The sequence below is a fragment of the Adiantum capillus-veneris genome, chromosome 22 (genome assembly GCF_014529385.1).
Source record: "Adiantum capillus-veneris isolate H3 chromosome 22, ASM1452938v2, whole genome shotgun sequence".
Lineage (NCBI taxonomy): Eukaryota > Viridiplantae > Streptophyta > Polypodiopsida > Polypodiales > Pteridaceae > Adiantum > Adiantum capillus-veneris.
In genome coordinates, this window is record NC_140952.1 from 68045330 (window position 1) to 68060845 (window position 15516).

The following is a 15516-nucleotide window of genomic DNA, read 5'->3' on the forward strand; positions in this document are numbered from 1 at the left end:
GTTCCTTCAAGGGATTCAATACTTAGGTCATATTATGTCCCAAGATGCTATCTGTATGGATCCATCAAAGTTAGAGATAATAAAAGCATGGCCTAATCCAAAGAATCTACATAAACTAAGAAGCTTTATTGGTATGTGTGCATACTATAGACACTTCATAGCTAAATTCTCTCAAGTAGCAGGACCCTTACATGACTTAACAAAGAAGAACATTAAGTATTCATGGAATGCTAAGGAGAAAAATGCTTTTGAAAAGCTCAAAGAGAAGGTTACCTCCCAACCAGTCCTTATGCTTCTGGATCTCTCAAAGCCATTTGAGGTCCAATGTGATGCTTGTGCATGGTGATTGCCTTGGAGCACTCGTGCTTCAAGAAGGGCATGCCATAGCATATGAGATCCAAAGGCTCAATACGGATTGACGGGTCTTGGGAATTTATGAGAAAGAGATTTTAGATGTTCTACATGTCTTAGACACATGGAAGCACTAGCTATTGGAGACTCCATTTATTTTACAAACAGACCACCAAAGTCTCAAGTACTTCATAACACAAACCAAGCTTTTCAACAAACAAACAAGGTGGGTAAATTTTCGTTTGTAATTTTATATTCATATTGCTCACCTTACTGACATTCAACCTACTCTTCGAAGAGTATAGACGTACTTTTATTGGCATACCATGAAAGTAGACATACAAGAGTATGTTTCAAAATGTGTGGTATTCCAAAAGACTAAGTATGATAGAGGGAAGAAACCTGGATTACTCCAGCCATTTCCACTCCCTAATTGACCATGGGAGAGTATATCCATGGATTTTATCTTTGGATTACCCAAGTCTATCCATGGGAATACGTGAATATGAACAATAGTCGACAAGTTTAGCAAGCAAGCACACTTTATTCTTGTCAAAAAGAATATTAAGGCACACCAAATGGCAACTCTCTTCATATCTCAGATTTTCAAACACCATGGATTGCTAACATCCATCCTGTCAGATAGAGATCCTAGAATGACCAGTAATTTTTAAAAAGGTCTCTTTGAAAATCTAAGTACAAGATTGAATTTCTCTTCAACCTATCACCCACAAACGGATTCCCAAAGTGAGATAGACAATCTTACGATACTCGATCTACTAAAGACTTATGTTGCAGAAGTAGATCAACGCTCACAATGGGAAAAGTACTTACCTCTTGTAGAGTATGCGTACAATAATACTGTCCATACTTCTACGGGAAAAGCACCTTCTGAAATCATTGAGGGAAGACCTAAAAGTCCCTTGCTACTTAAAGTACATGGGAAGATCTTTGCTACCGATGAGTATAGCCGTGACCTACAAGAATATTTCCAAAAGATTAAGGAGGCTATATCCATCTCTCAACAAGGCAAAAAGCTGCTGCTGACAAGCACAGAAGGGCCTTAACGTTTAAAGAAAATTATTGCGTCTTACTTAAATTTCCCAAGGCTCAATTGAGGCAAACGACGGGAAAAAATCCTACGGGCCATCAAAAGTATTTAATATGGTTCTTTTCAAATCTTGAATCCAATCAATTAGATGGCTTATCAACTCAAGTTTCCCCACCATTGGCTCATACACAATTCTTTTCATGTGAGCCTCCTTAAGCCCTACAAAGGAGAGCCACCAAGTGAATCAATTATTGAAGACCGTCCCAAAATCGAAGACCAAGAAGAGGTGCTACAACTCGAAGCTATCCTTTGACGGAAGTACTACGACATGGTAAGATTATCCTACGATATCTTGTTAAGTTCAAAAATTATCCTTTTGAAGATGTTAGATGGATGCAAGGAACACAGCTAAAGAATAGAATGAACCTTGTCAATGCTTACAATGCTACATTAGAGTAAGCAAATGTAAAAACTTCTTTCAAATGACCAATATTTTTGTCTTATAAGACTAATTCTCTTTTTATTGTGCACAAATTTAAATAGTATGCATGCTTAGAATCATGTTTGTGATGACGACGTCTCTCAAACACCAAGTAGAATTTGTCACTCTAGTTTGGGAGAATGAAATGGACTAAAGAGCAGACATGCTTGTTGCAGCTATGTCTCCCAAGCACCAAATGGATTAGTCATCCATCTTGGGAATGATGTCGTAGGGTAAAAAGGGATCCTCTACCAAACAATGACTAACGCTTTATCTCTTCTACCTCATAGTCGAGGACGACTATGATTCAAGAGAGTGGTAATGTCATAAAATGTAATATCTAACCAACCCAAATGATTTTCTCATTTTAAACTAATCATTTAATGTGGGAGAATAGATGGGAACAAGGGTTAGAATATAGATAAGTGCTTACGGGTCTATCTCAACACGGGGCCAATGGTAAAGGGGTCCAAATGAGAGATAATTTGTCAAAGAGCAAGTCTAGCTAATGGAGCTTAAAGACCTTAGGGTTAGCTTCATTAAAGACCTCCAATAGTTAGTGTTAAAAGTCCTTTGACCTTAGGCAAGCTAGGGTTGTGTTTGAGGTGGGAAACAGGCCCAAGCTTGAGATGCTTGTCGTGCTTGATGTCTGAGATGCTTGAGATGCTTGTCATGCTTGAGATCCTAGGGCTGTACTTGAGGTGGGAACCCGGCCCAAGCTTGAGGGGCTTAATGGACGAGCTTGTGGTGGGATTCGGGCCCAAGGTTGAAGGACTTGAGGTGTCACAGAAGTCAACAAAATCCCTACAAGGAGGGGGGCGAGCCATGCAAGTAGGGGGGGTGTGGTTGGATGACCTCTCTCTCTCTCCCAAAGGGCATCCCTTGCTCAAGAGGCAAGTAGGACACATGTCAAGGCCCTAGCTAGGTTGCCCTCAAGGAGTGTCCAAAGCCTATTGGTTGCCTAGAGAGGTCCAATGAGGAATTAACTAATTAAATTAATTGTTCTTGTATTTTCAAGTCGTCTCTCTTAAAGGGGAAAGGGGGACACTTGTCCCAAGGCTAGCATGCTTGCTTGATATGCACTAGGCCTGTGATTGGCCACGCTTGAGGAGGTCCAACCAAATGCCAGAGAGTTCTAGAAGAGGGGTCGACCAAAGCAAGAAGGGGGCTAGCTTGGGGGGTATTCTCTCCCACACACACACACTCTCTCTCTACAGTTTTGGCGATAATTTTATAAGCTACAGACATCATCGTTATGGGACACCAATGCTTAAGTTGGGAGACACAAACTTGCTTGGGGATTGGCTTAATGAGGCCTCTTTTGACCCCATCATTGAGGGCTTGATTAGCCATCCTCGTGATGGGATCCTTAAGATCGTCCCAAAATTCCATGAAAAACTGAATAGTCAACCCATCCCAACCAGGAAATCTTTCTTTGCCTAGAGCATGCAACGCAACAGTAAACACCTTCTTCAGAAGGTTGGCTTCAGAGTAAGGTACCGTTCTTTTGTTGCTCCCAAGGAGAGTCGATCTGGCGTCATCTACCACAGGGGAACAGACTTCAGGATGGCCTAAGATCTGCTCGTAGGTGGTTGAGCATTAAAACAACCATTTCATCAGGATTTTCAGTATCATTTCCATTCTCATTTGTGAGCGTGTGGATTAGATCCCTACTTCTTTTGACTGAGGGCTATAGAAGTGTGTACGATTAGCCTCCTTCGGCTGGAGAAAGGTTTCTTTGGAAAGGATTCTGGCCTTCCTCACCTCCTCTAGTTGGAGATCGGTTAATTCTGCTTTAGCTTCTAGCCATCTACTGTGTTCTCCCTCTGAAGCATAGCCTTCCTGTTTTTTGGTGGTTAAGATCTCAACTTCGATAGTGAACTGAGTGAGGCATTCCTCTTGGGATGGCTTTTTGAATGCTCTTTGCAAAAATATCCCATGCCCTTGGCCTTCGTGGATCCACATCTTTTCGAAGCTTGCTCAGAGCTTTGAGAGTCAGACTTTCAACGAATGCACGATAGCTTAATGTGATAAGGTACTTGGCTCATGAGTGAGAGTTCCCGGCTAGGATCAAACCGATGACCTCCCAACAGGCTCCCGCACGAGTTTTGTTGTCCAACTCTCCACTTTGTAGTCTGATAAAGTGAACAGGCGCAGGTGAAAGTAATTTCAGCCCTAAAAAGTAAACTCAACCGCCATCAATGCCGCCATGAAAATTGTGCCCGTGTTGTGCGTCGTCATGGGATCGCTTGGGCTTTAATTCAAGACCCCCTAGTATTTTGCGCTGAGCCTCGTCTCTTTCTTTCCCACTTTATCTTGAGTTCTCGGATAGATCTTTTGGACTGGTCCTCTCTTTCTTCCTCTCTTCTCTCTCGCCAAGTGGCAGAAGCGGCATCTACAGACGTCGAGAGGGCAAGGCCAGCTAATGGTGGAGGTTGAATGGAAGATAGCTTCGTTGACACAGGTGCACTAGAAGAGCCCTCTTATCTTCAGCTTCAACTTCATCGCCACTACCTCGACCACTACTATCACCCGGCCTTTCTAAGGGCATTTCCATGGCTACTCACAGTCTTGTCAGCCAACCTGCTGCATTACAGCTCCCTCTTGCAAGCACGAGCGCATGCGCGAAGGTTGGCGATGGACTCACCCCCACCGCTCTCTTTCACCCTCATGAACTCCCCTTCCATGCGCTTGGTACGCTACAAAATCAAGCTCCTCAGGTACTCTGCAACCCTGATCTTCTTTCTTCTGTTTTGGTCTTTCATACCCGAGATTGCGGTCCCCTTGGAAATGGGTTGGGGCACCATTGAAGCCTCCATTGTGGGCCTCCTTGCCGGCTTCATCACCATCTACTTGAACGAGAACATGGCCCTTAATATGAGAAATCCATGGAAACCCGCCATCGATTTTCAGTTGGCAAGCTATGGTTGCATGTGGGATATGTTGAGGCTTTTCGGTGCAACCCTGTTGGTCCCCTTTGAAGAGGAGCTGTTCTACCATTCTTGGCTATACAGATACTTGTGCCAGCTTGTGAGCAGAGAGCGGCACTACGGTAGCTTTATGGATGTGCCCTTTCATGAATGGAATTGGGGTGCTTGGATTGCGGCAAATGGCCTTTTGGCTCTCTACAATGGGCAGGAATGGAAAAGCTATGGTATATCCGGCCTCCTCTGCAATTGGGTGATTGCAAGAAAGGGCCAGTTAATGTATGGTATTCTTGCACACTCCATTCGTAATCTAGCCATAAGTTTTTGGGTCCTCTCGACCGGACAACGCCAATATTGGTAAAGCACAAACGTTATGTGCAATGTTGTAATTTCTCAATGCTGAAATTATGCTGTGTGTTTTCATTAATTGATGCTGTATGTAGCATCTATCCATAAAACATGCAAATTTGTGGAAATGGAGGTCGCATAAAGAATTATCAGTACAACCTCTTGCTATGCAGCTTTGTTGATGGTTTGTCAAGGATGATACTATTGAATTCAATATTTGTTATCCAACCCTCTCTATCATCCAAGTCAGGTAGATTGGTTATCCTGGACCCCTCTTGAACAATATATCCAGATAGACTTTGAGGTCTTTTGGGATTGTTCCAACTATTTTAAAGCTTCTTTTCTTCCTCTATGATGCCATATTCATCCGTGTATCCTCCTTTCAATCGTTACTTTTTATTTTGAAAGCATCGCTCGGAGAAATTTGGCATTTGTGGATTTAGTAATGCTTTTTAGGAAGTGCTTTCACAATAAGTAATAGACAAATTCCTCCTATCATTTCCCATTACATGTTACGACGACGTCATGATCTCCTACGAGGGAAATACTGCATGCCTCGCTAGGTGTGGTTGGGAGCAAGGCCGGGCCGGCACTCCCTTGCCCCCAACCCCACCTAGCTAGGCATGTGGTCCCTCTCGAGCTGTATGTCTTCTTGGAAAAATTTTGCAAGCTTCTCACAGTAGTATATATTCTTGGATGAGTTTTGCATGGTTTTTGTATGCTCTTCAGCTTCATCATCTGCTTTAATCTCCTTTATGCTTGTGATCATTACAGGATAGAATTGTGCTGTAATTGCTCAAATCAATTCGCATGTTTGCGAAATTTTTCTAGTTAATGAGCTGGTATTATTTTTAGGCGGACAACTTTGACACTATGGTTATTGAGTGTAATAAAGTCGATGGTGAAATCAATAGTATCATAGTTTACCAAGTTAATCTCCAAATCAGAGTGTATTGTTTTTGGCCAAGATGATGTCTCTGTTTCATAATGTTATCTGGTATATCATAGCAAATAACCCGACAAGTTCTTAAAAAGCTACTCAATTCTTTTTGTTTTCTGTCCATAATGTCATTCGGTACATCAAAGCAAATACCGAAGCCGGTGAACTTCTTATATTCAACTCACTTGATTTTTAGTGAATAGATTCTAAAATTTGGAGCCACTAATACACGAATGTTTACCTAGGTGATAGACTTTTTGGGTGCTCATGAATAGCTTTGAAATTTTCTTTGCATGCGAGTAACAATGTGGTATTGGCATTATTTTAGGCATAACATATCAAAACCAACTTCTCCACGAGAGGAAGCTTACTAAAAATTCAAATGTTGTCAATAATTCCCATTGAAAATTTGGTCAATAAACCTTATTTTAAGGTTCCTTACTTCTTGTGTTTGAAAAAACATGTTTCTTTATTTCATCTATGTCTTGAGAGCCTCTCTAGTTCATAACTTGGTTGCAAGCTTTTGGATTTGCATGAGAAGTATATCACGCTAACCATATTATTGTTGCATCTATAGAAATCCACCAATCCTAAAGCTATTTTCTATCAAATGGGCATCCATAACTGAAACTACAAGGCATAGCTAAATGGCTTCAAAACATATATATTCACCATCTATATACTGCAAGAACACACAGAAGAGAAAAAAAACCGTTAAAAACAAGCAAACAAAAAATACAAATGTATGAATGTGCACTGGACCATCTCTTCTTTATATGGACACAAAAAGTCTTTTGACTTTGCATTTTCATAGGTCTGAGTCATTTCCTAAGCTCACCCTTCACTTATGCACTTAAGATGTTTTGAAAAGCTTTTTATTTTGTCCTTAGATTGAGGAGACCTAATTGTTGCATCTATAGAAAAAGCGGGCCATAAGTGCATCTATTGAATGGGTTGCCTTTATTTTGATTTTCCATACACATAAAAGTATAGCGCTTCACATCCAAATGTAAGTACACACACACGTGTGTGTGTGTGTGTGTGTGTGTGTGTGTGTGTGTGTGTGTGTGTGTGTGTGTGTGTTTTGGTTTTCTAAAAGAAGCCTTAGAGGAGTGTTTGGTTATGCATACTTTCAATGTTTTCAGTGATGATTGAGACATCCCTTAATTGTTATTTCAGCTTTAAAATATTACATGGATTGTTTATTTCACCTTCATTTCACATAGTGACATGTTGACTTTTCTTGCATTCTATTGTTTTAGAATGTTAAAGTGAAGATTTACCTTGCATAATTCTAGTAAATTCTATAGACACGCACGCGCACACATATATTGATGAGTTTTTTTAATTTCACATTTCATTTCAGAGCTTCACATGGCTTAACTTTTCTTGCATTCTATAAATTAATTTTAATCAATATTCAAGAAGGACTCTTTTGTTAAGAGGCCATCGGCCAAATTTCCTCCTCATCACAAAGAAGCGAATAAAAAATACTAGCATAAATTTGCAAGAGTTTTAAACTATTCTCACATATTTTACCGTTTTTCTTCCCTTTACCATGGTTTGCAACCGGCTAGTCTCAATTTTCAACCGGCTCAAGGCTAAGCTGAGGCAATCCTTTCCCGAACACCGATTCTAGTTAAACTCAACTTAATGACTAACAATTTCTTATTTTTTTAGAAAGCCACCGTTACCCTTTCACTTGTTTTTATAAAGATATGCGAATAATTATGTTTGTTTTTATATATAGCCCCATGTGATATTTGGAACAATGAGGTTCATTGGTATGGATCGATGTTGCAAATGGTGTTATACCACCCCTTGTAAACCCTTTGTAAGAAATTTCTTAGAAGGTGCAAGTTACGAGATGATCACTATCTATTTTGCCAACCCTTACTATTACTCATACTACCACATACTCGCTTACCACTTAAGTATTTCACTATATTGGAAAATCTTTCTCAATATTTCCCACGAGGTGATGGCCTTCCTTCAAGCTTGGGGTAGGATTCAAGCTATGAAACTTTTTAAGTGTGGGGGAGGTCCTATTTATAGGAAATTTGGGCTCCTCTGACTGGACTGCCTACTGGGATGACAATGGGCAATGACTGTACAGGTTACTAGGAGGTCAAAATGGTGCACTTTGGTGATTAGCCTACTTTTAGAATTGGATTAACTTATAGCCTACCTTTTAGTAGGTAAAAAGTGACCTCTTTCACCTCCAGGTTGATATTTCCCCCTTAGCCACTTTTTCTCACCAATCACATCCAGGTTTCCCCTTTTTTTTCTTAACTACTTAGCCTCCTTTTAATTAACTTTCCCATGGTAGCCCACTTTAGCCCCCTTTCCTAGCCAATCATATTCAAGTTGCCTCTCCCCTTAATTACCTAGCCACCTTTTTAAATAGCTTGCCCAGGGTAGCCCACTTTAGCCCCCTTTTTGGCCAATAGAAAATAAGATAAAGTTGACTTTCACTCTCCCATCTTGAGATGCCTCATAAGCCTAATCTTATCCTCTTATCCACTCGCATCCTAAAGTTCAATTTTTTATTTAAATCCCACATCCTAAGGTTCAGTTAATCAACCATTGCAGATTGGATAACTAATTAGACATTCAAGATGTGCATAGAATTTCACAAGGGTACACACTTACATGAGAATGATTGAAAAAGACCCATCTTTATTTATGTGACAAAATATGTACATCATAAGGTTGGGATTGGGATATATACAAGGCTTAGTAATGGGGACATTACATTCAACAGGTCAAGATGTCCTCATCTTGAACATACCTACACCTAGGTAGCTATCAAATAGAAAAGTGGTCGACTCCTAGACTAAACCTGTAAGAGTGGGTTTGTCGGCATTAGCAACATAAGCTTGGTAATTGCTCCACGTCCTCTTTCTCGTTCGACAGCAAAAAAAATTAATCCGACATGGCCTCAATTCAAACTTCCTCATCTTGCCCGGCTTTTAGGCCTTTTGTATATACACCATTGGAATTCATTGGAGGCACATCTCCCACCTATGTATCCCAATATCATAATCAATATCAGAAAAAGTAGAATCAAATTTTTAAAATCAAAACTACTGCTCTGATACCACGTGTAATCTACCCAAGTCTCTAAAGACTTGGACAAGCTGATAGACAACCAAGGCTCGACTGGATCCCACACAAATACTTCCCAAACCCTTGTTGGATGCTGGAAAGCGAGTGCATGAGAGAACCTTGGCCCTATCTCCTAGGGGAAACGTAGCGATCTAAACAGCCGTACAATCTCATGATAGTCGTGTATCCCGTCCGATTGACCCTTGGTTCATGGAGTTCACGCCTTTTCCCCCATCAAAAGTAGGACACAGCCGTGAACTCTTTCCCCTAAAATCCACCGTTAGCTCATAGAACTTATCGTCTTTTTCCTCATCAAATGTGAGGCATGGCCGAGAATTCCTTCCCTTAAGGTGAGGTATTTCTTAATTAAAATGTTTGGAAAGTTACCCGATTGATAGGGTCCACCTTGCCTTAGAATGGTTACCGTCGGGGCATCCGTTCTCTCACTTTCCTTTAAACCAAATTCTTATTTAATTACTATCATACTCTTCACATGTAAAAGGAGATTCCTTATTATAAACCATAGAACAATGCATGTTAAGGTAAAGACCTTAATTGAAAAGAAGAGGTGCATGTAGCCCATCATCAACCCAAGTTCCCCAGGTGGTTACATACACATAAAGCCTTTCCACTGTTTTGTCTACAATATAGACTTCAATACCACTAGAATCCATGAGTATGCTTCCCTTTCAATCCTAGGCGAACAGATCATCCAGACCCTACCAGATCGTCCACCCCATATGAATATATATAAGACATATCTATTCATATATATTTATACACACACACACACACATATACATATATATATATATATACACACACACACACACACACACACACACACACACACACACATATATATATATGTATATACACACACACACACACACACACACACACACACACACACACATATATATATATATATATATATATATTTGTGTGTGTGTGTGTGTGTGTATATATACATATATATATATATGTATATATACACACACACACACACACACACACACACACACACACACATATATATATATATATATATATATATATATATATATATATATATATATGTATATGTATATGCATGTATAGAATTTACTAGAATTATGCAAGGTGAAGCTTCACTTTAGCATTCTAAAATAATAGAATGGAAGAGAAGTCAAGCCATGTGAGGATGTGAAATGAAAGGTGAAATATAAAGATCCATAAAATCTATTAAAACCAAAATAACATTTAAGATAAGTCTCAATCATCACTGAAAGCATTGAAAATATGCCTAACTCAACTCTCCTCTAAGGCTTCTTTCAGAAAGCCAAAAAGGGGGGGGGGGGGGGGGGGGGATGTCTGGAGGGAATGAGAGACAGTATCGGGTTATGTTTTCTATAATAAATTTTATGTTTTCCTTATATGTGCTCATGTTATGCTACACTCTTATGATACTACTCTCTTACACGCTAATTTCAAAATTATGCATATTTATTTAATTACCCTAAAAATTATATAAGAGTTTCTTATATCATTTGGGATTATTACTGGTAATTCTTATTATTTTTCTAACTCTATGATAATTAGAGCTGGATACTCCTTTACACATAAGTAATGTCAAATTTTAAATTTTCATTACTTAAATGTTAAAAAGTAGCAAAATAATGGTAAAACTTCCTTAAGTAATTAGCCATAATTACGTATTTATTCCAATGATACATGTAATTATATAAATCAAAGCTCTTAGAATTTGTGAATGCATGGTGATTTTCCCATGGTATTAATAATACTTATATTTTTACATGTTAAATGCATTAAATAAGTTATTTTTAACTATTTTCTAAGGGGAAAAATAGTTAAATATGTTATCTATTGGCTAGATAATTATGGAGTGTTATTTATCCATAGAGTAAAACTTTTATCATTTTAAATCTTACAAAAAATGTTTTATTTTTGAAATAGAGCCCTTTTAGGCCTAATTTTTATGGTTTTTTGCTTATTTTAATGGAAAATTAGAAAAAGAGGGAAATTAGTTATTTAATGTCATTCTAAATTTTGTTAATTTTTGGCAATAAAGAATAATTTCTAATGATTTTCAAGGCATTTTTAGGCCTAAAAATGCTATTTTTGCATTTTTTGAGAAAAACAACTAAAAAATAGAAAAAAACCATAAAATTCATAATTTAAATAAAAATGGAAAAAATGCATTTAGGGTATCTAAAGATAAAAATTATGCTTTATTTACCTTGATTTTTTGCTTTTCGACGAAAAATCCAAGATGGCACCTAAGCACGCGCGCAACGAAATCCTAACAATGAGACGCTGCCTAGGGATGTCTATTGTTCTAAGGTTTATAACAAGGAACCTGCTTTTACATGTAAAGACTGTGGTAGTAATTAAATCAGAATGCCCCAACGGTAACCGTTCTAAAGTTGGGTGGACCGGATCAGCCAGGTAACTTTCCGAACATTTTAGTTAGGAAAGACCTCACCTTAGGGGAAGGAATTCTTGGCCATGCCTCACATTAGAAGAGGAAAACGGCGACGAGTTGTATGAACCAAGGATGGATCTTAGAGGAAAGAGTTCACGGACGTGCCCTTCTTTTGATGGGAAAAAAGGTGTGAACTCTATGTACCAAGGGTCAATCGGACGGGATACACGACTAGCCTGAGACCGTAAGGCTATTTAGATCTCTATGTTTTCTCTGCGAGATAGGTCCAAGGTTCTCTCAGGCACTCATTTTCCAGCATCCAACAGGGGTCTAAGAAATATTTGTGTGTGGATCGAGCCGCTTAGCGTGTCCGAGTCTTAAGAGACTTGGGTACGTTACACGTGGTATCAGAGCTATAGTTTTGATTTTCAAAAATTGATTCTACTTTTCCCGATATTGATTATGCTATTGGGATACATAGGTGGGAGATGTGACTCTAATGAATTCCATTGGTGTATAAACATTTTGGATGCGGAAGTTTGGATTGAGACCATGTCCGATTACTTTCTTTTTATGTGAGAATTATGAAGCTTATGTTGCTAATGACGACGAACCCACTCTTGCAGATTAGTTTAGGCGTCAGCCACTTTTATTTTTGATTGCTCCCTAGGTGTAGGTATGTTCAAGATGAGGACATCTTGACCCGTTCAATGTAATGTCCCCATTACTAAGCCTTGTATATATCCCAACCTTATGATGTACATATTTTGTCACATAAATAAAGATGGGTCTTTTTCACATGTGTACCCTTGTGCAATTCTATGCATATCTTGAATGTGTAATTAATTAACCAATCTGCAATGGTTGATTAAATGAACCTTAGGCTGTGGGACTTAAATAAAAATTTGAACCTTAAGATGTGAGTGGATAAGAGGATAAGATTAGGCTTATGAGGCATCTCATGCTGAGAAAGGGAAAGTCAACTTTATCCTATTTCCTATTGGCCAGAAAGTGGACTAAAGTGGGCTACCTCGGGCAAGTTAATTAAAAAGGTGGCTAGGTAATTAAGGGGGAGGCAACATGAATATGATTGGCCAATAAAGGGGGCTAAAGTGGGATAGCATGGGAAAGTTAAATAAAAAGGAGGCTAAGTAATTAAGAAAAGAAGGGGCAACCTGGATGTGATTGGTCAAAAAAAGTAGCTAAGGGCAAAATATCAACTTGGACGTCACTTTTCACTTACTAAGGTAGGCTACAAGTTAATCCAATTCTAAAAGTAGGCTAATCACAAAAATGCACCATTTTGACCTCCTAGTATCAGATTGTCCAGTGTCATCCCAGTAGGCAATCCAGTCACAGGAGCCCAAATTTCCTATAAATAGACAATCCCCCACACTTAAAAAGTTTCATAGCTTGAATCATACCCCAAGCTGGAAGGAAGGCCATCACCTCACCTCACGCAAAATTTTGAGAAATATTTTTCAACATAGGGAAATACTTAAGTGGTATGCAAGATATTATTGATTTTTATGTTTTTATAATAAATTTTACGTTTTTCTTTTATTTGCTCAAGTTATGCTACTTTCTTATGATACTACTTTCTTTTGCTTATTTTAATGGAGGATTGCATTTTTAATAATGGGGAAAAAGAGAGAAATAAAATGATTTCTAAACTTCTGAAATTTCTTAATTTTCAGCAATTAAAATCATTTTTTTCTATTTTTTAGCCATTTCTAGGTTTAAAAATGCTTTTTTTTTGGAGAAAAAACAGCAAAAAAAGAGGAAAAATCAGAAAATTCAGAATTTAAAATGTAGGGATGCTCCCTTGGCATCCACACATGAAGGAGAAGATGTCCAAGGAGAAAATGTGGTTGGTGCCCAAAGCTTTTAAGGTTATTTATCGTTTATGTAGTTATAGTTTTGATTTACGCTAAAGTAAATAAACGGTGAAAGATAATTTGAGTTAAGTGATTTATTTACCTTAGGACACAAACAGAATTTATTCAGTCAAAATATGGGATGCTATTTCCCTTGGCCAGACGTATCTCTATTGTTTTTGCACAACTTGTTTTATGTGCATGAATTGAAAGGGATACCAATGTTGCCACGAAGATAGTTCGTGGGCATGCAAAAGGGATTATGACACCACGAAGGTGGTTCCTGGGCGTGCAATAGGGTATAATATGCATTAAATTATAGTTTAAAGGGGGGGGGGGATATTCCATTTTAACATTTGACCTTACTCTTGGTATCGGACAAGAGTATGATCAAACTAGGTGATTTTTTGTCCCCCGAGCTGTTTGAGACCGCAAGGTCCAAATCTACTTGTTTGGACAAATACACGTCCTTTGGCTTGCCAAGTGGGTGGGGTATTTTTATTGGAATCCTTGAATTTGAAGGGGCTCGATGGGTAAAACCCTTAAGACCATCGGGTATGAACCCTCTAGGTGCGGGGTAACTAGGGGTCGATCTAGATGGATGAGCTGCTAGCTACCCTGACCAAGGAGCTAGTGGTGGATTGACAACCATGAAGGTTACGAACCTTTCATAGGGGATGGAGGATCTGGTAGGGTTTGGATGATGTGTCCACCTAGGATTGAAAGGGAAGGGTGCCCATGGATTTAAGTGGGGCTGAAGACTATATTCTAGATGAAGCACTAGAAAGGTTTTATGTGTATATAACCACCCGGGGAACTTGGATTGATGGTGGTCTACATACACCCCTTCTTTTCAATTAAGATCCTTACCTTAACGTACATTATTTTAAGGTTTTTAATAGAGAACCTACTTTTTCATGTGAAGAGTGTGGTAGTAATTAAATAAGAATTTTGAGTGAAAGGAAAGTGGAAGAATGGATGCCCCGACGGTAACCATTCTAAGGCTTGGTGGACCCGATCAGTCGGGTAACTTTCCAAACATTTGAGTTAGGAAATACCTCACCTTAGGGGAAGGAATTCTCGGCTGTGCCTCACATTTGATGAGAAAAAAGGCGATAAGTTCTATGAACCAAGGGTGAATCTTAGGGGGAAGATTTCACGGATGTGTCCTACTTTTGATGCGAAAAAATGTGTGGACTCCATAAACCAAGGGTTAATCGGAGACCATAAGACTGTTTAGATCTCTACATTTCCCCTGCAAGATAGGGCCAAGGTTGTCTCATGCACTCGCTTTCCAGCATCCAATAGGGGTCTGGGAAGTATTTGTGTGGGATCGAGTCGAGCCTTGGTTGTCTATCAACGTGTCCAAGTCTTCACAGACTTGGTTACGTTACATGTGGTATCAAAGTAGTAGTTTTGATTTTCAAAAATTGATTCTACTTCCCGATATTGATTATGATATTGGGATACATAGGTGGGAGATGTGACTCCAATAAGTTCCGTTGGTGTATATACGAAAGGTCTAAAAGTCGGGCAAGATGCAGAAGTTTGGGTTGAGGCCATGTCGGATTTGTTTTTCTAATGTCGGAACAAGGAAGAGGACGTGCAACAATTACCAAGCTTATGTTGCTAATGCTGACGAACCCACTCTTGGATATTAGTCTAGGAGTCGGCCACTTTTCTTTTTGATAGCTACCTAGGTGTAGGTATGTTCAAGATGAGAACATCTTGACCCTTTTTTTAAGGGGGTTGAATGTAATGTCTCCGTTACTAAGCCGTGTATATATCCCAACCTTATGATGTACATATTTTTTCACATAAATAAAGATGGGTGTTTTTCAATCATTCTCATGTAAGTGTGTACCCTTGTGCAATTCTATGCACATCTTGAATGTCTAATTAGTTATCCAATCTGCAATGGTTGATTAAATGAACGTTAGGATGTGGGATTTAAATAAAAAATTGAACCTTAGGATGTGAGTGGATAAGAGGATAAGATTAGGCTTAC

General features: G+C 38.9%; 1 protein-coding gene across 1 annotated transcript; it reads left to right on the plus strand.

Moving 5' to 3' along the window:
• Positions 1-4207: 4207 nt before the first annotated feature.
• LOC147429533 (uncharacterized) lies at positions 4208-5386 on the plus strand. The gene has a single exon (XM_086495786.1). It carries the CDS (start codon positions 4323-4325, stop codon positions 5169-5171), a length of 849 nt encoding a protein of 282 aa, XP_086351912.1. The 5' UTR covers positions 4208-4322; the 3' UTR covers positions 5172-5386.
• The last annotated feature ends 10130 nt before the right edge of the window (positions 5387-15516 follow it).

Bases quoted from the DNA above. Each gene is read 5' to 3' on its own strand.
- LOC147429533 (XM_086495786.1), top strand. From the start codon at position 4,323: ATGGAAGATAGCTTCGTTGACACAGGTGCACTAGAAGAGCCCTCTTAT.